The 20,952-nt window shown below is 60.3% G+C and overlaps 1 protein-coding gene across 1 annotated transcript in view; it reads right to left on the bottom strand.

Annotated features, from left to right (window-relative positions):
• Positions 1-20,952, bottom strand: part of GTF2IRD1 (GTF2I repeat domain containing 1) — a 117,582-nt gene that overhangs the window by 70,836 nt on the left and 25,794 nt on the right. The window contains exons 2-7 of the mRNA XM_040455661.1: positions 10,319-10,447; positions 6,931-7,072; positions 4,420-4,575; positions 2,442-2,625; positions 1,401-1,711; positions 97-186 (exon numbers count right to left, since the gene is read on the bottom strand). Of these exons, the coding sequence (XP_040311595.1) occupies positions 97-186; positions 1,401-1,711; positions 2,442-2,625; positions 4,420-4,575; positions 6,931-7,072; positions 10,319-10,441 (1,006 nt within the window). The 5' untranslated portion in view covers positions 10,442-10,447. The remainder of the gene's footprint in view (positions 1-96; positions 187-1,400; positions 1,712-2,441; positions 2,626-4,419; positions 4,576-6,930; positions 7,073-10,318; positions 10,448-20,952) is intronic.

Raw genomic sequence — 20,952 nt, 5'->3', positions numbered from 1 at the left:
TGTAAGACCCAGTGGACACATTTCCATTTCGGGAAGCACCACCCCCAGCTCCGGGTCCCCAGTCTCCTCAGGGCACTGCTATGGGCACCGTCCTACCTGACTTGTCATGGACGATGGAGAAGAGGATGCGCTTCGAGGCGTGGACATTCTGGATGAGAGGACCACCAGGCCCGGGGGGCTTCTGTCCTGGACAAGGCAGAGGAGAGGCACAGGTTCAAGGTGGGCCCCAAGAGGGCTTCCCCCAGATCTGGCCTGGGGTAACAGCCTCATCCATCAGGGAGACCCCAGAACTGAGCCCTGTGATCGCGAACTCTAGGCAAGTTCCCTGACCAGGGGCAGAGTCTGCTATCCAAACGGGAGATCAGGGAGAAGCTGTGATGTCCCAGGACACCTTTTACAGGCGGGGACACCTATTTCAGGTGTGTAAGTCCCACCCGCCGCTCAGCCCACACATTTGGCGGTGGGGAGGGGAGGGAAGCCCTTTTTTCTCCTCCTGATAACAGCCCCCTCTAAGCACCTACTATGTACTAAGCATTGGACTCAGGGGTTTTGTGTGTGTGTGTTTAATTTTAGAGAGACAGAGAGCGCAGGTGGGGAGAGGGGCAGAGGAAGAGACAGAGAGAGAGAGAGAGAGAGAGAGAGAGAGAGAGAGAGAGAGAGAATCCTAAGCGGGCTCCACACTCAGCATGGAGCCCGATGTGGAACTCGATCCCACGACACTGGGATCACGACCTGAGCCAAAATCAACAGTCAGATGCTCAACTGACTGTGCCACCGGGCGCCCCGGACTCAGTGCTTTAATACAGCAGTTCTCAAGCTTGAGCACCATCTGAATCACCTGGCACATTCGAATACACAGGCAACCGGGCCCCGTCCCCAAAGCTTCAGATTCAGCAGGACTGTGGCAGGGCCTGAGAATGTGCATTTCTGACTGGCCCGGGAACTTGACCCGGACGATAACCTTGTGAGAGGTTCTACTGGCATCTGCACTTGACAGATGAGGAAACTGAGGCTCAGAGAGGTAGAGATTTGCTCTGGGACACACAGCCACTGAGCCAAGGAGCCCGAGGATGTGAACACAGGTCTCTCTCACATCCAGGTGTCCCTTCTCTATCTCCAGTACCCCCAACCCAGGCTGGGGATGCAGCATGTGACCGATTAGCATGTTTACTGACTCCACAGACTCCTCTGGACATCGCTTGGCCCCAGGCCAAGGATATTGTTCACAGACAGCTGAGGGGAGGCCCAGCGTCGCCAGCTGTCCTGTCCCAGCCCCTTGTCCCAACGTGCCTCCTTCAGCCTGGGGTGGGCCCGGGCACCCGGACCTGCCCTGGGAGGGTGCCCACACACGAGTGACCCCTGTCCCACTCCCAGACTTAGGGGTCCCGGCAGCAGCTTACCACAGCAGTCGGGGAAGTCCTGGGCACCAGACGCCTTGGGCTCAGGCCCGGGCCGGCCAAGGCCCAGGTCGCTGGGGGCAAGCGGGCAGGCGGGCGCCTCCTGCTTGAGCTCTCTCGTGGTGTGGTTAGGGAGTGCGTTGCTGTACAGGAAGCTGGCCACAGAGGAGGTGGTGGCGGTGGGGGGTAGGTCCTGGGGTGGCCCCTTGGGGGCCTGGCCATGCAGGCCGCAGTCCCGAGACCCCTTGGCTATCAGGGAGACGCCGTTCAGCTCCACTAAGGCCTTTGAGTCCCGCCCGCCATCCTCAAGCGGCCTGGGTGAAGGAGAGGAGGACACGTGATGGCTTCATACACCTGACCCACCAGAAGGTCCCATCTCTTCCTTTAGTCCCCCAGCCCGGCCCCCGCACAACATGGCGGCCTGCGAGGTACACAGGACGGGAGCTAGTCCCCATTTTACAGGCGGGGGTGCAGGCCCTCCAGGGCAGGGCTGTAATGTGCCCAGGGCCGCTGGAGGAGCTGGGCCCTGCCCCTTAGCCTCTGTGCCTCCCACCCAGCCATCACATGCCCGGTCGCCCCCCAGCTCCTACCACATCCCTCCTCTTCTGGGCCCGTGCGCGGAGGGTGGTTGCTGAACACCCATGGGCAGCGCCACGGCCTCAGGCCGGTCTCCAGGCAGCCCCAGCGCTCGACCCAGCTCGCCAGCCTCCACCTCCTCGCTTCCCCCCAGCCCCTGACATAACCCCAGAGAGTACACATGATGTGGCTCCCGGCCAGGGCTGTTCCAGCCTCTCTGCAACACCGAAGTCCCCTGGGGGCCCCCGTGACGTAACGCCTGGCTCAGATCATGCTCTACGACCGGGCATTTGCCTCACCTCCGCCGCCAGGCTGGGAGCTTTTAGTCCCCCGCGGGTGTCTGAAGTCCCCTCCCCGTGACTGGGTAAGTGGCCACAGGTGGCTGAGCCAGAACGGAAGCAGGTCGCCCTCCTGGCCCGTCCTGGTCCGGACCTCACAGTCCAGCCACCAGGCCCCGGGCCCACTCACCTCTTGAGCTTGAAGCGGATTCGGTGGCTGTGCTCCAGGATGGCCATGAGGGCCTTGGGGTCGTAGTCGGCTGGCCTCCGGAAGGCCAGGCCCTCGGGCAGCCCCTGCACGGCCAGCAGCCCCGGCTCCCTGAGCAGCCTCTCGTACGGCAGGGGCACCACGCTGGCCCTTCCCAGGGCCTCGCCTGTGGGGGAGGGGGTCGAGGAGAGGGTCTAGTGTGAGAGGGCAGCCAGGCTGGGCTGGGGCCACGTGGAGTCACTCCCTGTGGTGCCGGCTTCCCAGGAAACTGGACCCCACGGGCCCCTTCACTGTGAGCTTCACACAGGACAGGCTAAGTGGGGGGGAGGGGTGGGCGAGTGCTGGGGACAAGTCCCCTTTGTGTGCACCCGAGGGCCAGGGCTCCCCCACGGACAGGGCTCCCAGCTTCTCTCGCCATTCTCTTCTCTCAGGGCACCCGGGCGGAGGGGAGGGCGGGGTGCAGGGTTGAGGGTGGGAGGTGAGGAGGAGACACGGGGGAGAGAGAAAGGAGGGCGGGAGAGAGACGGCAGGGAGGAAGGGAGGAGGTGAGGGAGGGGAGTGGAAACAGGAAGAACAGATTCAGGAAGAGAGGAAGCACACGGACAGAAGGTGGTGGGGTTGAAGAAGGGGTGAGTGGAGGGGAGACTGGCTGGGGACTCGGGGTGGCCCAGGGGCCCTGGGTGAGGAATGACTGTTGTCACTCCCACCCTGCAGCCCCACCTGGAGCCAGTAAGAGGCCTCTCACCTCAGGGCCACCGCAGGTTCCACCGGTGGTGGGACAGAGTGGGGCGAGGCGTGTGGGGGGCTGTGGGCACCAACCCCGTAGCTGCCAAAAGGGCGGTTGCCTGGCCAACCACGTGTGACATGTCCTCCCCTCCCAGGGTGGCCAGCGTGCCCACCCAGGCCCTCCTGGCCTCCCCTCCCACCCAGGCCTCCTCTTCCTCCTGACATCTAGACGACAGCAGGAGTTTCCTCACAGACCTTTGCTCCACACAACCAAAGGCTGCAGTAGAGAAGGGAACAAAGCCAGAGGTGGGACCCTTAGGGACCTGCCCAAGGTCACCTAGAGAGTGTGAGGGCTACCACTGGGCCAGAGATCCTGCAACCTGACGCTTCTGAGGGAGGCCAGGCCCGCCCACCTCCCCCACAGGAAGGACTCGGCTGACTAGTCAAGTTAGCTGTCGCTCAGTCGTTCAACAAACACCCTGTCAACATCTGCCGCCGTTGGGCCCTGAACTACAGGCTGGGGAACAGCAGAAAGGGCAAGCACGGACCCTGACCCCAGAGAGCACTGCGCTGGTGAGGACACAGGACACAGTGGGTACCCAGAGGGGGCATTAAGCCAGTGGGGCAGGGGGTTTCCCAGAGCCGAGCCTTAGAGAATAATGTGGCGTCCAGCAGACAGAGGGGAAGGCAGTCTGAAAGGGCACAGCGGTGCAAAGGCGAGGAGGTGTGAAATGAAGCTGGAGTGTGCTGGCGAACAGGAAACGGTTCCGTCGGGCAGGGCAGCATGGCTGGGGGTGGGCGGGACCGGCCACGTGGGTGCTTAGGCCACATTGAGGGCAGTGGGGAGCCCCCAGGGCAGTGGAAGGAAGAGCTTCCCGGTCAGACTTGTGTTTTAGGAAGAGGCCCTTGGTCAAGGACAGGTGGGGGCAGCAAGGAGCCGGCCTGCAGGCGAAAAGAGACTAGGGCGAGCCGGGGGCCATTTCCAGGCGACAGGTGGCAGTGACCAGCGCCAGGCGGGCCGGGGCAGTGGGGACGGTGGTTCAGGAAGCAAGGCCGGGGTGGAGGAGCCGTGCCTGGGGATACAAGACGAGGGAGGGCTGGGGGGAGGGGGGGGGCCACACCTTGAGGTCTTGCCCTGGGCCCGCGGTGGGGCCGGGAGGGGCCTCCTCAGCAGGGCAGGGACCGGGGCTCCCACCCGCCCGGGGGCCCCAAATGGAATGAGGAAGGATCTTACTATAAAGAACATCAAACACCTCCTCTACCATCTTCCGCAGAAGGTACACGTCCGAGCCGTGCTCCAGGGAAGACCGAGGGACGTTCCGGCCGCCACCCTCGCCCCGCGGCACCTTCTTGGGATGCTCTGCCTCCGGCTCCTTCCATGGGGCCCCTCCTGCGGGACACAGAGCAGGTCGGGCCATGGCGAGCACCCATGTCACCACCTGCCCAGCGAGCTGGCATGTCCCTGCCCCGCGCTGAACCCTGCAGCGAGACACTCAACACGGAACAAGAATGAATGAACGAACGAACGAACGAACGAACGAACAAGCGGGCCCTGCCCCAAACACCTGCACAGGGCAGGGCTGGTCTTCTCTGAGTTCCTAGTGCCTAGCATAGGGCTTGGGTTTCCTCCTGGTCACCTCTAACTCACTGTGTGACCTTGGGCAAGTCCCTTCCCTCTCGGGGCCTCAGTCTGTGAGCTCTCGCATAAAAACCGGCTGGCCTGGCTCAGAACTGGGGTTCAGCCAAGGTCTGTTCCATCCAACCCGCTCTGGGCTTTGACACTAATGCTGTCTTAGACGATCGAGGCCCCAGTTTTCTGCTCTGCCAGACGAGGAGACGATGGGGGCACCGCCAGGAGGCCAAGGGGCTGCAAAGAGGCAGGTTCATGCCAGGCTGGGCCAGGGTGGGGCCCTGGGAGTATCAGTGAACCTCTGGGTAGGGAAATGCTAGAAAATGTGTTGGAAAGGGGATGGGTGGAGGGTCTGGAGGGCCCCTCGCAGCTTGGAGCCGGCTCCCCTCCCGGGATCCGGGGAGCTTGAAATAAACCAGCCGAGCTCCCGGCTATAAATAGCAGCTCTGCCTGGCTCCGGGAAGCCAGGTGCACACGCCCCAGCCTGGCCGATCGGGGGCCACAGGACCCTGGCACTGTCTACTCTACCCTGGTCCAGCCCCCACCCAACCTGGGGAGAGGGCACAGCCTCTGAGAGCTGAGTGGGAGTAGGGGTGGGGGCGGCTGGGGAAGCATCTGGAAGCTGGGAGCACTGGAAGTCCAGTGCCGGGGGACAGCCTTCCCTGAAATGGCTGATCTAGGGTCCAGACCCCGGGTATAAGGCAGATGCTAATAATAATGGCAAGGTCAAAAACAGCCGGCATATATTGTGTGTAAACCACGTGCCTGGCACTGTTCTAACCTCTAGGAGGTTTGTTTCATCCTCGGATCGACCCTCGAGGAGTGCAGCACTGTCCTCCCCTTTCACAGACAAGGAGGTTAAGGCCCACTGGGCAGCAGGTGGTGGAGCCAGGATAGGGCCCCAGACGTCTGACTTCAGGGCCTGCTCTTAACCCCAAGAGCTCTGAGTTCCAAATCGTGGGCTCGAATGGCCGGGGGGATGCTGGCCTTCAGCGCTGGGGCCAGGCCCCAACCCTGTAGGACCTAACCCACCACAAAGGTGACGCTGACCTCGCTCAGGAGCTTACCAGGAGCACGCGTGGAAGCTTAGGGCATGGGAAGCTGGCACAGTGTGGGGAGCAAGGGCTGGGGTGGGGGGCAAGGAGTGGCAGCGGCACAGAGGGGGCCTGGGCGGGAGGAATGTGAATCTGGAGGCCGGGGAGGCATCTGCGGGCAGGGGAGAGGAGGGAGGGCCTTCCAGTGGGCAGAGGTGAGAATGCACCTGGAGGTGAGCCAGCACTCAGCACAGCACCGCCTGCGGTGAGGACGCGGGATGCTGGGAGGGGAGAACGCAGAGCCAGGGGCTGAGTTATGAGGGTGTAAAGGCCCAGGTAGCATTGAGGAGTTGGAGGCTTCAGAAAGACCCTTGCTTCAGAGCTCCCAGCAGGGGGGGGCGGGGTGTCCTGATGTCCCTCCCCTATTTTGAAGGGGCGTAGCAGAAAGAGCATGGTGTTCAAAACAGAAACCTGGCCTCTACCGCTTGTCAGCTGGGTGTCCCTGGGGGACGTGGCTTACGTTCACTGGACCTCAGTTTCTCATTTGTAAACCAGAGGTAAGTATTTCCTGAGCACACGGCTTGGCCCAAAGCCCTATGGATCGAGTTTATCAAGCATTTCCTTCGTGCTGCATGGGTCCTCAGTCACTTGGTCCCCAAGAGCCACTAGGAGGCAGCTCCAAGATTGTTACTGTAACAATGAGAGTGCCTACCCGCCCGGGTAACGGAGTTAGCATTGTAAAGGGTGCTGCACACAGCAGGGACTCAGCAAGTATTAGGTGAACAGATGCACTCGGTCCCCATGTCAGAGACTCACAGGAACCGGGCAACACTGGGCCTCAGTGTCCCCTTCTGTCAATGAGCAGATGGAGGGGTCGGGCCTGGCCCCCCCTGGGGTTTGTGTGTCTGATTCCAATAAAAACTCTGCCCCCCCATAACGATGCCACACTGGGAAGCCTACATAACCCCACCCCCCACCCCGACACAGGGCCACCTGGTAATGCTCTGGGGACCCAGAGATGCGCCAGAGCCCCTGCCCTCAGGGACCGCAGGCCCCGCCCCTGGAGCCCCGGGGTACTCACGGCAGAACCTGAGGAAGTCTGATTGCAGCTCCTTCCGTGTGCTCAGGAACATCCTCCCCTTCTCGGTGCCCACCACGAAGGCGCTCTCATCGTGCACAGCAACACAGGCCACCTCCGCATTCAGCTTGGAGAGCGCCGAGCACTGCAGGGGGGAGCAGGGTACGTGAGTCCGGGGAAGGCTCCCCCTGCTTGGGGACACCTCCAGTGACGGCTCTGGGGGTGCGATGGGAGTTCCCAGCTGCCTGAGAGCCCACCAGCAGCTCGAGGGGGAGGTCACCCCTCCAATGTTCTCGGTCAGTTCTGCAGCAGGAATGAGTGAATGATGCCACTGCCCCCACCGAAGCTTGGTCAAGGTCAGGGGAGAAGATAGGAGAACGAAGACACATGGCCTCTGCCCGTCCCTCCTCCCAGGTCTGCCTTGCTCTGGGGGCAGGAGGCTTCCGGCCTGAGGCTTGGCCCCAGCCCCAGGGACATTCCTGTCTTAGGTTTTCTCAAAGTCCTAACTGAGGAGGAGGTGGGGGGCCCCAGGAGAACCAAGGCTCAGACAGATCCAGGCTTCAATCCCCCATCGGCGCCTTCCTGCTCTGGGACTAATGGGGCCAAACAGCCCAGTGCCCAGGCTTTCAATGGACTTGGTCGTGGGGCCTGGTTGGCATGAAAACACATCTCTAAACCGGGGCACCTCGTGTAGGTACACAATCGGAGAGGTTACTTTTGCAGTCCCAGAGTTGAGGTTGGCCGGCCCACAGCACAGGAAGCCCTCACACAGGGGCCCTGCAGCCGAGACCACGAGCATTTCAGCCCTCTGACCTAGGTCAGCAGAAAAACTCTGCCTGCGAAGCTCTCAGCTTGCATTCGGCGCCTCATAAATGTTGGTTTTTATCTGAGTTAGAGCTCTGCTGGCAGTCAGGAAGCTTGCCTTCTCATCACAGTCCTGCTGCTGTGTGATCTAGGACAGGTTCCTCAACCTCTCTGGGCCATGATCATGCCTCTTGCGGCAGCTTCAGCTTCAGAGTCGCTCGCTGAGGACGCTGGGGGGGGGGGGGGGCCCCCCGGGACATTGTAGAGCCAGCAAGCCTGTCCCCTAGGCTCTCCCATGGTGAAGGGTGTGTGCTGATTTCCTCTGAAGATTAAAGCAACCTGCTGTTGGAGGAGATATTCACTCCCCGGGAACTGATGTCCCCAGAGACACAGAGACCTGGACTGTGAGGAAACGCCCTAAAAGAGGTCTGGCCCCATGCAGACCACCCGAGGACCCTGGCCCCAGGGCCTTGGGCCCCAGACAATGCCACAGCCAGGTCACGGCAGAGCAAGTGTCATTGTTATCCTCAGGGTCCCTCAGGAAGGCCATAAAGGGACCCAAGGCCGGGGGAGGCGGGTCTTGTCCACGCCCCCAGGACAGCTACAGGGCCACTGCTCCCCTGAGGAGCCTCCGTAACACCCTCTAGGGCAGTGCCGCCCAACAGAACTCTCCGTCTCGATGGGAATGTTCTGCCTGCACTTCCGATGCCATGGCCACCTGTGGCCACGAAGCCCCGGAAATGAGGCCAGCGCAACTGAACAACTGAACTACCGTATTTCATTGTAACTAACTACAACTTATTTATTTGGGAGCCACAGAGACAGCGCGAGCAGGGGAGGGGCAGAGAGGGGGAGAGAGAGAGAGAGAGAGAGAGAGAGAGAATCCCAAGCAGGCTCCATACTGTTGGCACAGACCCGACGCAGGGCTCGAACCCACGAAACCGTGAGACCGTGACCTGAGCCGAAACCAAGAGTCGGACGCTTGACCAACTGAGCCCCCCAGGCTCCCCTTGACTAACTACAATTTAAATATCAATTACCGCAGCCGGCTCAGTGGCTGTCGTGGGGGTCGAAACTGCCCATTGCCACCCCTGCAGCAGGCACGGCTGAGCTCCTGGGGCTCCCCTCCTCACGAAGGATGCTCTGCACAGGGACGGGGTCGTACCCAGCCAACCTCCCCAGCGGTGCCTACCGCCTCTGGCCCACACGCACCACCTCAACAGTGCTCGAGGTCCCTAAGCAGGAACAGCCTGGAAGGAGGCCCTTGTTCTTGGAAACCGCAGACTCTGAACCCGAAAGGCCACTTTAAAAACTGATCATGCTGGGCTGCCTCAGTCGGTTAAGTGTCCCAACTCTTGATTTCAGCTCATGATCTCAGTGTGTGGGATCGAGCCCCGCATCAGGCCCTGCGTGGACAGTGGGGAGCCTGCTTGGGATTCTCTCTCCCTCTCTGTCTCCCCCTCCCCTGATCACTATCTTGCTCTCTCAAAATAGATAAATAAACATTAAAAAAAATTTTAGAGACACAAACATGTTAAAACTATAAAGATGAAGGGGTAACCGGGTGGCTCAGTCGGTTAAGCGTCCAGCTCTTCTTGATTTCAGCTCAGGATCTCACAGTTCGTGGGATCGAGCCCCACGTTGGGCTCTGAGCTGCCAGTGGGGAGCCTGCTTAGGACTCTCTCTCCCCCTGCTGCTCCCCAGCGTGTGCATGTTCCATCCCTGCCTCCAAAATCACTAAATAAACATTTTTATTTTTATTTATTTATTTTTTTAACGTTTATTTATTTTTGAGACAGAGAGAGACAGAGCATGAACAGGGGAGGGGCAGAGAGAGAGGGAGACACAGAATCTGAAACAGGCTCCAGGCTCTGAGCGGTCAGCACAGAGCCCGACGCGGGGCTCGAACTCGCGGGCCGCGAGATCATGACCTGAGCCGAAGTCGGTCGCTTAACCGACTGAGCCACCCAGGCGCCCCATCATTTTTAAAAAATAAAACAAAAGCTGGCCAAGCTGTGTGACTCCAGGCAAGGTACTGCCTTCTCTGGACTTGAATTTCACCATCCTAAAATGCAAGGGTGCAGCTAACTGATGCCAGACAGATTTTAACACCCACCTACCCTCTGTCACAGAACTTTCCCCCAGGAAAAGGCTACAGGAAAATGACATTACTATTTCCTTACTTGGAATAAGCTACCATAGGGTTAGGTACAATTTCTGAGGCCGCGTTTCTCTCTCCTGGTCCTGAGATGCAGTCCCAGATCTTGCTTTTAACATCGGGGATTACAGCTCTCGCACGAATCACTGCCCACACGCTATCCTCCAGGGGACCCCAGGGGAGGAAGGGAAGCCTGGGACCCTCCCAGGGATGGGACTCGAATGGCACGAGGTAATGAAGAAGAGGGGACGAGGGGACAGCGGTTACTCGCAGGGCTGGATTTTTCCGTCCCGATCACTTAAGCCTCCCGCCCGCTGACATGGGCAGAGGGCCCCTGTTGCAGACGGGGCCACTGAGACTCAGGCTGGGGAGTGAGACCACGGCTCTGCGGTCGGCTTCGGCTCCTCCAGGGCAGACGGGGGCACTCACCATGGAATCTAAGGCAGACACGAGGCTGGTGATGATCTCGTCTTTGCGGGTGAAGGCGGAGCTCCAGCGGTCGGGCCCGCAGCCGTTGGTGGGAATGTCGCAGCGCTTCCCCAACAAGGCCATGGTCACCTGGAGGGAGGGAGGAGGAGGAGATGGGCATGCGGGGCACATTCGGCAGCTGCCCACTGCCCAGGCCCCCGGGGGCCGCCTCTGCTTCCCAGGTGGGACGAATCAAGAGCTGGCCACCTCTTCACACAAGGGTCTCGTACGCATGAAGGCATCAGAGCCCCGACAGGCCTGGAGACACAGTCGCCTGCACACAGCTCCACAGGGGCACGGGCACAGACGGCAGGAGACTGGGGAGTGCGCTCCACGAACCGTCCCCCGAACCTGCAATGCCGGTACCAGGGCCAGTCTGCCTGGCACCTCAACCACCAACTCTCCCCCTGCACGTAGCTCTGGCAGTGGCTCTGCCTCGCTCACACACCCTCCGTGGCTCCCTACTGCCCACCTCTGGACTCCTGTCCCCCATCCAGCTCCCCCACTCACACCCCACGCTCCAGGTACGCCAAGCATCACCGTCTCTGAAACATACCCACATCCATTCTCCCCGACCGGAGTGCCCCTCTGTCCTCTACCGACTGCCCGCCCTGCTTTTAATGGTCACCTCTGCTGGCAAGGTGCCCTCCGCTGCCCCACCTCCTGCCCCTTCCTGCCCCAGCTGGGCCAGGCGTCCTCGCTGGCCTCCCACATGTCCCCAGCCTCCTCCGTCACAGCTTTCTCTCAAGCCACAGGCTTCCCTAGGCCAGGCCACTGCCCCGAGGCCCCCCCGAGCTCAGAAAGATACCGTGGGGCAGAGGCCACTTCATCTCAGAACAGGGTTTCCCCAAGACAGGACTTTGTCCCATAGTCACGAGGATCCTGGAGGACAGAGGTGCATTTTCTCCCCAGTGGGGCACCCTCAGACCAGGGCCCAATGTCAGGGCTGCCCCAGGCAGCCCAGAACGGGAACCCACTAGATACACAGGTCAGCCTCCCCTGCTTCCAGTTCCTCCCTGCCCCTCCCTCACCAAAACCCCAGGAGTCAGGGCCAGGGTTTGGGGGCACCCCCCGCCCCCCCACCCCACAGGCTGTCCCAGTGCCAGGGCCTTCCAGAGGCGGCTGCTCTCTCACCAATGCAAGCAAAGGAGAGGGCAGAGAGTGGAGGCAGGGACTCTGGGTTTCCCTCTCTGGGCTCAGCTCCTCCAGGGCTCTGTGCATGGGCCCCAGGCCAGGTGCCGGTGGCCGGTTCAGGGGAGTGAGCATCAGAGGGAGTCTGTGGATCCCGTCCCGCTCGCTTCCTGCACACAGGGATGCCGGGGGCGGGCTGACAGCTGGGCCTGCTACCTTAAAGGGTGCCAGACCCAGAATGCCTTCTGTTACCACAGCTGCCCCTTGGACTGTAAGCCCTGTGAGGGCAGGGGCTGGTGACCCCCGGGGCTCAGCTCAGGCCCGATGTGCATGACGGGCCAAGGGGGGGGTGTGGTCCAAACCGCAGTCTGTAGGCTTCCTGTAAGTCATGGGTCGGTGACGCAGAACAAGTGTCAGAGTGCCTCACACATAACCAGGTGAGAAGCGTCCGAACTTCGGTTATGGAAACACGCAAACGAACGAGGAACACTCTGGAGCCCGGCTCCGGCCTCGGCTCTGGCCCCAGTCTGCTATTTGGCTGTGAATAAATATTGATTTTAACAACGGGCCAGGCAGCCGCTGGCCGGAATGTGAATTGGGTTCACTTCTAAATGTTTATAAAATTCCTTTCTTCTCCCAGGTTGCAATTTTACAAATGCTTGAAGTCCACAGTATTAAGGGATGCTGAGGGCATGACAGGCCACGTACGGGACATCCCAAGGGCCCAGCAGGCAGCCGGTGGCCTCCCCTGGAGCCTTCTGTGGCACGAAGACCACCGGAGGGTCTGCCGTGTGAGCAGCTGAGAGGTTTGCCCGCCCGGGGCGCTGGAAGGCTTCTCCCCTCCCTTCGGCCACCCCTCGAGCCGTCCCCAGACGGACCTCAGCCTGCCAGCCTCCCAGCTGCCGAGGCCCAAATTGAATCAGGGCAAAGCAGGAGGCACCAGACGGCCCCGGCCTCCGGGTCACCCAGACCGCTGTTGGCTCCTTCCTGCAGAGTCCTAATCCATTTAGGAAGGAACCAGGGACTCAGAGACGAAGGGAGGGAGGAAAAGGGGGCTCGGCTTGGGCTGTCTCCTGACTCCTTGTCCCGAGCAGGTGGGCGCACTCAGGGAGGCAAGACGGAGAAGAGTCCCCCCTCTGACAAACGGCCAGGCTTCGGAGAGAGGGTCCCATGTGGCCAGAGCTGCTGTGGATGGGACAGAGGGCCAGAGCGCTGGGCCGGGAGCCGTAAGCCACACACACGGGGAGACCCAGACAAAGGCCTGCCAGGAGGACCACGTTGGGTCAACTACCCCAAACCCTAGTTTCCTCATTTGTTTTAAAGGGTTTCTGGGGGGCGCCTGGGTGGCTTAGTCGGTTAAGCATCTGACTTCAGCTCAGGTCATGATCGCACAGTTTGTGAGTCTGAGCCCCCTGTGGGGCTCTGTGCTGACAGCTCAGAGCCTGGAACCTGCTTCAGATTCTGTGTCTCCCTCACTCTCTCTCTCTGTTCCTTCCCTGCTCGTGCTCTGACTCTCTCTCCTTCAAAAATAAATGAACTTTAAAAAAATTTTTAAGTTTTCTTTTAAAGTTTATTTGAGAGAGAGAGAGAGAGAGAGAGAGAGAGAGCGAGCAGGGTAGGGGCAGAGAGAGAGAACCTCAAGGAGGCTCCACACTGTCAGCATGGAGCCCGATGTAGGCCTTGAACTCACGACCATGAGATCATGACCTGAGCCGAAATCAAGAATTGGACGCTTCACTGACTGAGCCACCCAGGCATCGCGCCTAGTTTCCTCGTTTGTAGGGTGAGGGGCTGGCTCTAACCTGAGGCGGGGAGAAAACCACTCAATAAAACCAACAGACTATACAGAACAGAGAATACGAAGATGAGAGTAGTAAAGCAGGAGGCAAGTGCCTGGCATAAACAGGACAGACTCCGGGGGCCTGGGGGCCCGCGGTGAGGACAGAAGCCACAGCTGGAGCCCTCGAGCACTGGCGGCCAGGGCCGGGCCGGGCCAGGCTGGAGGCAGCCAAGAGCTGCTCTGGGGTCCCCAGGAGGGGACACCAGAAGTGACGCCTCAGGTGACAGGTGGCTGGCCCCAGAAGCAGGGCACAAGTAGCGAGGGCCTGCCAGCCGCCCTCGGGCTCCTGGATGGACGAGGCCTGTGAGGGCGCGGAGGCCACGAGCTCTGTCTCTCTCCTCTCCTTCGGCAGACTCTTCTCTAGAGGCTGCCAGGGTGCCGGCAACCTGATTCTCCTCCTACCTCCTGGCCACTCACACTGCTGGCATTGACTGCTAACCTAACCCGGGAGGAGGGCTCAGGCTCAGTCCCCCCCCCCCCCGCCCCCACCTGGCCCTCCTCTTCCCCCGTCCAATTCTGCCCCTCGCTGCAATGTTTTGGCTTAAACGTCACCTACAGGCTGGTGACTCTGGGCTTCTCTCTCTCTCCCTACCTGTCCTCTTCCATGTCTAACAAGCAACTTAAACGGAGTAGGCCCCGTGTTTCCCTGCTTAGACCTGCCTCTCCCGGCCATTCGCCCAGGTGCTCAGGTTCAAACAGAGGCCTCGTCCTCATCTCCCTTCTCTCTCATTTGTTTTTTTGTTTTTAAAATTTTAATTTTTTTTCAGTGTTTATTTATTTATGGCAGGGGTGGGTGGGAGGGTGGGGGGAGAGAGAGAGAGAGAGAGAGAGAGACAGACAGAATCCGAAGCAGGCTCCAGGCTCTGAGCTGTCAGCGCAGAGCCTGATGTGGGGCTTGAACTCATGAACCATGAGATCATGACCTGAGCTTATGTCAGATGCTTAATTGACTGAGCCACCCAGGCACCCCTATTTTTAAAAGAAATTTTAATGTTTAGCTATTTTTGAGAGGGAATCCCAAGCAGGCTTGCACCATTAGCATGGAGCCCAATGTGGGGCTCGAACCCACAAACTGTGAGATCATGACCTGAGCCAAAATCAGTCCTGGGATATTCAACTGACTGAGCCACCTAGGCGCCCCTCTTTGTTTCTAAAACAGTCGGGGGAGAATCATGCTGCTGTGGCTCCAGAAAGCACCCAGATCTGCCTGCTTCTTGTCACCACCAGGGCCACCTGACCACCCGGGCCACCATCCTCAGTTGCTCACGCTTCGGCAATGAACCCCTCGCTGTCCCCCAACCTCCGCCCTTCTCCTGCCCCCATGGTCCCTCCTGCAAACAGCAGCCACATCGCTCTCACGCCGCCCTCCTGCTTAGAAGAGTGGAGAGAACACCTCCCTGAGCACATACTTGCCCTCTCTGGCCCATCGGCCCTCTCCCCTCTGCAATGGGCTCTGGCTCCCTCCCCCTCGTGTCCCTCACCTGCCACCTGCACTCCCCTCTCCCCGGGTCTCCTGCCTGCAGTTCCCCTGCGCAGCAGGCTTTTCCAGGCCTCCAACTCCCACGGCTTCCCCCGCTCCACCAGCCCCAGCTCCTCTGTGCACAGCCCCTGACCACACAGACCACACAGCAGCCCCCCCCCCACCACTGATTGCCCAACTCTTTTTTTATAAATTTATTGTCTTTCTTTGAGAAACAGAGAGAGAGGGAATCTCAAGCAGTCTCCGCACCCCATCTCCGGACCTGAGCTGAAGTCTAGAGTCGGTTACTTAACCCACTGAGCCACCCAGGCGCCTGGCTCCCTGTCTCTTATTTTCCGCACAGAACCTGCTGCGATCTGAAGGGACCCGTTCGTGTGTTTCTCACCCGATTTCCCCAACAGGAACGTGAGCGCTGGGAGGCCAGGGCCATGCCTGCTGGGTTTACGGTGTGCCCACTGCCTCGAACGCCTGCTCGGGTTTTCATGGGCACGCCGTGAATCCTCGGGGAACTAACCGGTGTGACAGTCGGCCACGTCAGGCAGGAACTGGGACACTCACAAGCTATAAACAGAGTGACAACTTTGGGCTTGCCAGGCTCTCAGAAAACTAAAATTAAAGGGGGGGGGGGCAATGTGGGACACTACAATGCGGGATGTACCTGGATCAGAGGAACAGTCCAGGAAGTGAAACTGACAGAGGTTGGTGGCTCAGACAGGTGTCCTGGACAGGTACTCCTCTGAGCAGCCTGCATCGGTGCCCCTGGACACTGCTCTGTGGGGGGGCATCAGTGGTGAGTTAACCCTCTTTGCTGGCTTCCTCCTCCAACGCAGAGGCGCAGAAGGGGCTTGCCCGAGGCCCCCAGTCAGTGGGTAGCAGGGATGAGGTCTGTCTGTCTGTCCTCAAGCCTGGTCCTGTCTTCAAGAGGTGGTAAAGGGCGCCTGGTGGCTCAGTCGGTTGAGCATCTGACTTCAGCTCAGGTCATGATCTCATGATCATGATCTCATGATCTGTGCTGACAGTGTGGAGCCTGCTTGGGATTCTCCCTCCCTCCCTCTCTCTGCCCCTCCCCCACGTGCTCTGTCTCTCAAAATAAATAAATAAACTAAATAAAGACGTGGCGGGGGGACTGTACTCCTCACACCCACCAGGACTCGGGGAACAGAAAGATCAACTGATGGACTCCACGGATGATACACAAGGAGGGCGACCAACGTCCCCTGGTTCGCCTGGAACTTTCCTGACTTGAGCACAGAAAGTCCCCTGTCCTGGGAAACCCCTCAGTCCGGGGCAAACTGGGACAGCTGGTCACCCCACGACACAGGGACTAATATACCAGAAGCCCAAAATGTCCCTGCCAGCTGCTGAGAACGACACAGACAGGGAGGCAAAGGGATGGCCAGTAGGTCCTGTTTCCAGGTCCGAAAAATCAATTTTACCTAATAAGGTGAGAGGCAGGCTTGGGGGGTCCCGGGAGAGGGGACAGGACCACTTTGTCCAGGGAGACCTCAAGGACAGGAGGAAGGCACTCTCCTGAGCTGTCTGAAGACCAGGTGTGAGCCACAGGGAACGGTCACTAAGAGGCGGAGACGGAGGGAAGACACCTGCCCCACCACTCTGTATCTGTGATCCCAGCCTCCCGCCCCCTAGAAGCCCCAAGACGACAGGTCAGCAGCCGGGCTGGGGATACTGTATCTTTAAGTTCCCGGGCAAGGCTGACCCACAGCCAGGTAGGGCCTGGATGATCTCCGGGCACGGTTCCAGTTTCCCAGCAGCTCTGCTCTCCCTGCCTGCTGCCCACGTCCCCCGCAGCTGGGGACTCCCTTGCCCAGACAGCAGCGGCTTTGCTGGCCGCCAAGAGCTGGAGCCAGCCCGGTCCCTGAGCCAAAGATTAGCCAAGCGCCTGTGTCCCTGTCTGAGTCACCACTGCCCCGACCCAAGGCAGACCTGTCTCCAGTGGGCAGGCACCCAATGGGAGTCGGGCCCAGAAAGCCCACCCCGGCAGGCCTCGGGGGCCAGCGCTGGCAAAGAGCACCCTCAGCTGGGGACCTCGATCCCAAACACCTTGCACTGGGCACTGCAGGCCAGCTGGGAGGCTCCGTGGGGGGTGTCCTTGCGCTCGTCCTTTCTGCCTCCCATGGCCTGCATGCCTGGGGAGACAGGAGCTTGCTCTCCCGGGCACCTGACCTCCCACAATGATCGCAAGAGCTGGCCGAAGTGGCTGATGGGGTCGGAGGTGGGAGAGGGGTATGCGAGCAAAAAAGTCAGGGCTGCAGATAAACCCCCAGCCCTGTCCACTTAAAACTCCCCTTCCTGGGGGGCGCCAGGGGGGCTCAGTGTCCGACTTCGGCTCAGGTCACGATCTCACGGTTCGTAAGTCTGAGCCCCACGTCAGGCTCTGTGCTGACAGCTTAGAGCCTGGAGCCTGCTTCAGATTCTGTGTCTCCCTCTCTTTCTGCCCCTGTCCCACTCACACTGTCTCTCTCTCTCCCTCTCTCAAAAATAAATAAACTTGTTTTTCTTTATTTACGAAAAAAAAAACTCCCCTTCCCAGACACCTAGGTGGCTCAGTCGGTTAAGTGTCCGGCTTTGGCTCAGGTCACGATCTCATGGCTCATGAGTTCGAGCCCCACACCAGGCTCTCTGCTGTCAGCACGGAGCCCGCTTCTGATCCTCTGCCCCCTCTCAGCCCCTCCCCTGCTCTCTCTCTCTCAAAATAAACATGCAAATAAATAAATAAAGTAAGTAAATCTCCCCTTCCCCACCAGCATCTGGATGCCCCCTCATCTGAGGGTCCCACGCCCCCATTCTCCCTCCCCCTCCTTGCCCTGCTTCTGCCACCAACTCCCTCCTCCTCTCCCAGAGGTCACCCTCATGACCACCGACATAGCTGCCCACCAGGGCCCCCTCGGACACTGCTGTCCCATTCACAAGCACCCTGACATCTGTGACCTCTGTCCAGGGAGCGGGCATAAGGGAGGGGACTCTGTCCATTTTAAGGGCAAAGAAACCAAGTCCTCTAGGACATTCCTGCTCAAAAGGGAGCAACCAAGCCAGAATGACATTGGGGACATCTGGCACACACAGTCCCTTTTTGCTCCTACTTGGGGCGGGACTCCTCTAATTCTGATGCATGGGGCTCAGGGTGGAACCCCAGGCATGGTGACAGGCCAGCAAGGTGGCCAAAGAGACCCGTGGGGCTGGCCAGGCTCCCAGCTGGAGGCAAGCGGAGAGAGACTGGGGCAGGGCTTGTGCACTGGATGGCAGGGACTCAGGTACCAGTCTTCCGCACCGCGGGCCCAGGGGTTCAGAGCAACACACAGGGGACGCCCGAACGGACCTGGGCCCCAAACAGCAAGTGTCAAAGATATGGGGCCGGGTTGCCACTCTCTGCCAGGGGCTCAGCAGAGGGGAGTAAACAGAGCAACGTGGCTGCCTCCTGAGTACCCAGGAGGGTTAGACCCCGATGTCTGGTTAATCCTCTCAACCGCCCTCACTTTCCAGAACAGAACGTCGAGCCTCAAGCACCCTGACCGTCAGCCCCGGGGCCAGGATGTGGCAAAGGCGGGGCCTCGGCTCAGATCACCCCGACCGAATCGGGGACCCCGTGACAGCAGCCTTCGGCCACTTCCCTCTGGGATGCCGACAGATCGGTGGGCCCGGCCTGGCCGGCAGGGAGAGGAGGGCCCGTGGGGCCCAGGAAGGCGCAGGCAAGGAGACCCCGGCTGGGCCTGCGGGAAGTGGGCCTAACCCCCCGAGCCCTGGGAATCCACAGCCTCCTCTCTCTTTCCTCCTCGAGTCTGCCGGGGCCGGAACAGCGCACGCTTAAGAAATCAGGAGTGTGAGTGGGTGTGCGGGTGTGACGGTAGGTGTCTGAGACAGAGTGCAGCGTGGAACGGATACGGGAGGGCGAGGAAGGAGACGGCGCGGGCACAATCCCGGCGGAGCAAGAGCAGCCCCTGGCCGTGGTGACAGCACGTGGCCCGGCCCACCAGCCGGGAGGGTCGCCTGTCCCCCGGGGGCCTGAGAGCGAACCGAGGAACAAACGCCGTCAGCCCTCCTACCGTCAGCATGTCTAGGGAGTGGCGAGTGAGGGGACCCCCACGGGCTGGGTCTGCCCCAGGCCCCTCTGTATCAGGGACGTGGGTGTCCCTCCCCTTCACACACTTGCTGATCCCCAAGGGTGCTCACCGGCCACCCAGCTGGGCCGCAGGGGACAGAACAGAGGGCACACCCCTACCTGGCCATCAGCTGGGCCTCAGTCCCCGGGCAGAGCACCGTTTGGAGGGGGAGGGCCAGCCCACAACAGCCCGGCAGAAGCTGAGGCCTGGCTACCTCTAAGGAGGCCCCGGAGGTGGCGGGGGGGGGGGGGGGATGTTTCCCTGGCCTCCCTTCACCCCAACCTGTTTATTCAATCCTCCTGGGAGCCTGCCCCGGGTTAGGCAGACTTGGAAATGACTCAGACAGCCCCACCTGCCCTCCTAGTGCTCACAGGGCCAGCCTGTCTACAGAGAATTACTGGACCATAAAATGAGGACAGAAGGGGAAGCTCGCCCGGGCTACAGAGCTTGACATGGGGGACGGGGGTTACCCACATTTTCTGTTTATTTCGCTTCAGGGGAGTAGGGGGTGTCCACACACGGTTTCCCTGAGTTGATGAATATTGAGATGGGTTTTGAAGGGTGAATAGGAGTTCTCTGGGAGCACAAGTGAAAAGACGATATTACGGTTTCTGTGGAGAGAGGCACAAGGAATCTTGCAGATACACAGCCTTCACTGCAGAAGTAAAGGGAAGAGTTTGGTCATACTCACTAAGTGTCCACTCGCGAGTGTCACCCTCAGATTAGAGTGGACACCCAGTGGCCTTTGCTGGAATGGGGCGAGGGGGAGAGAGAGAGAGGGTGTACCTGACAAGCAGATCTCTGACCCAGAGGTGAGTGTGAGGACGGGTAACTCAAACACTCATACACGCTCACACGCACACACAGGTGCACACACGAGTGTGCTCGATGCCAAGCCTCCTGGGGCCAATTCCAGCACGGTGCACTCCCTCGGGGTGCAGAGAGACCCTCACAGAGAAGGCGCCAACCAAAGCCCAGCAGGCTGACAGCACCACCCTGCTGAGCACACGGATGAACAGGACACAAGCCTTGCCCTCTGGGACCACGGTCCTGTTGGAGTCACTGCCACACCTCACCCCTACTCCATGCCCCCCCCCCCCCACCAGCCTGCAGGCCCCTGGACACGCCTGTCCTCTGGCTTCTGGGAACCAGCACCTCTATGCCCTTTGAGAGAGACACCCCTGCCCTTTGCCTGGCCCGCTCTTAGCGGCTGTCAGGCATGTCAGTGCCTCGGGTCCTGACCCTCCCGGCTGGCCTGCTGCCCCCTGGCTGGCCACCCACAGCTCCCTCTTCCTCCCTGCAGCTCTCCCTCTGCCAGGACGCAGAGGTATCTGGGCCCCCATGAGACCGCCGGCTCCTGCGTGCCTCCCTCCCTGGGCCTGCCAAGAACCAGCCTAGTACACAGAACTGGGCCAGGAGAGGTGTCTGGGGTGGAGGGGCTATTTATGCAGGTCTGGAAGAATCAGGGGACTAGCAGAAGTGGGGGGGTGGGGAAGATGGGGAGTACTCTGGCCAGGAGGCAGCACTGGCAAAGGAATTGTGGCATCGGCCGGCGGGATGTGGCATGGGGTCCTTGGTGAGGCTGGGAGGGGAGCCAGAGCAGATCCTTGGGCCCTTTCAAGACCATGGTCAGATTCTGAGACTGTCGAGTGGGAGACACCTGTGCTCTGTCCCCTACTCAGCCCCAAACCCTGGGCTTGTCCTTCAGAGGGGGCCCTGCTCAGCCCTCCTCCGAGGGACAGCCTGAGAGGACACCCCCCCCAGAGCATGAATGTGCCCCCAGAATACCTTGGAGGTGCTCAGGCCCCTGGAGTCCACTGGGCAAACAAATCCCCGTCCTGGGCCCTTGGGGGTCCTCTTCTCTGGCGTGTCCTCCCTTGGTGGCTTTAAACATGACAGCAAATTCTTTGACACATCTCCCAACAAATAGAGACATCCAGTTCCTCTCCTCTTGAATGTGGGCGTTAATATTCACTTCTGGGGGTGCCTGGGTGGCTCATTCGGTTAAGCGTCCAACTTCGGCTCA

The sequence above is a fragment of the Herpailurus yagouaroundi genome, unplaced genomic scaffold (assembly GCF_014898765.1).
Source record: "Herpailurus yagouaroundi ecotype Mexico unplaced genomic scaffold, PumYag 216, whole genome shotgun sequence".
NCBI classification, from domain to species: domain Eukaryota; kingdom Metazoa; phylum Chordata; class Mammalia; order Carnivora; family Felidae; genus Herpailurus; species Herpailurus yagouaroundi.
The sequence above is the reverse complement of the archived record's forward strand: the minus strand, read 5'-3'. Positions and strand labels throughout refer to the sequence as shown.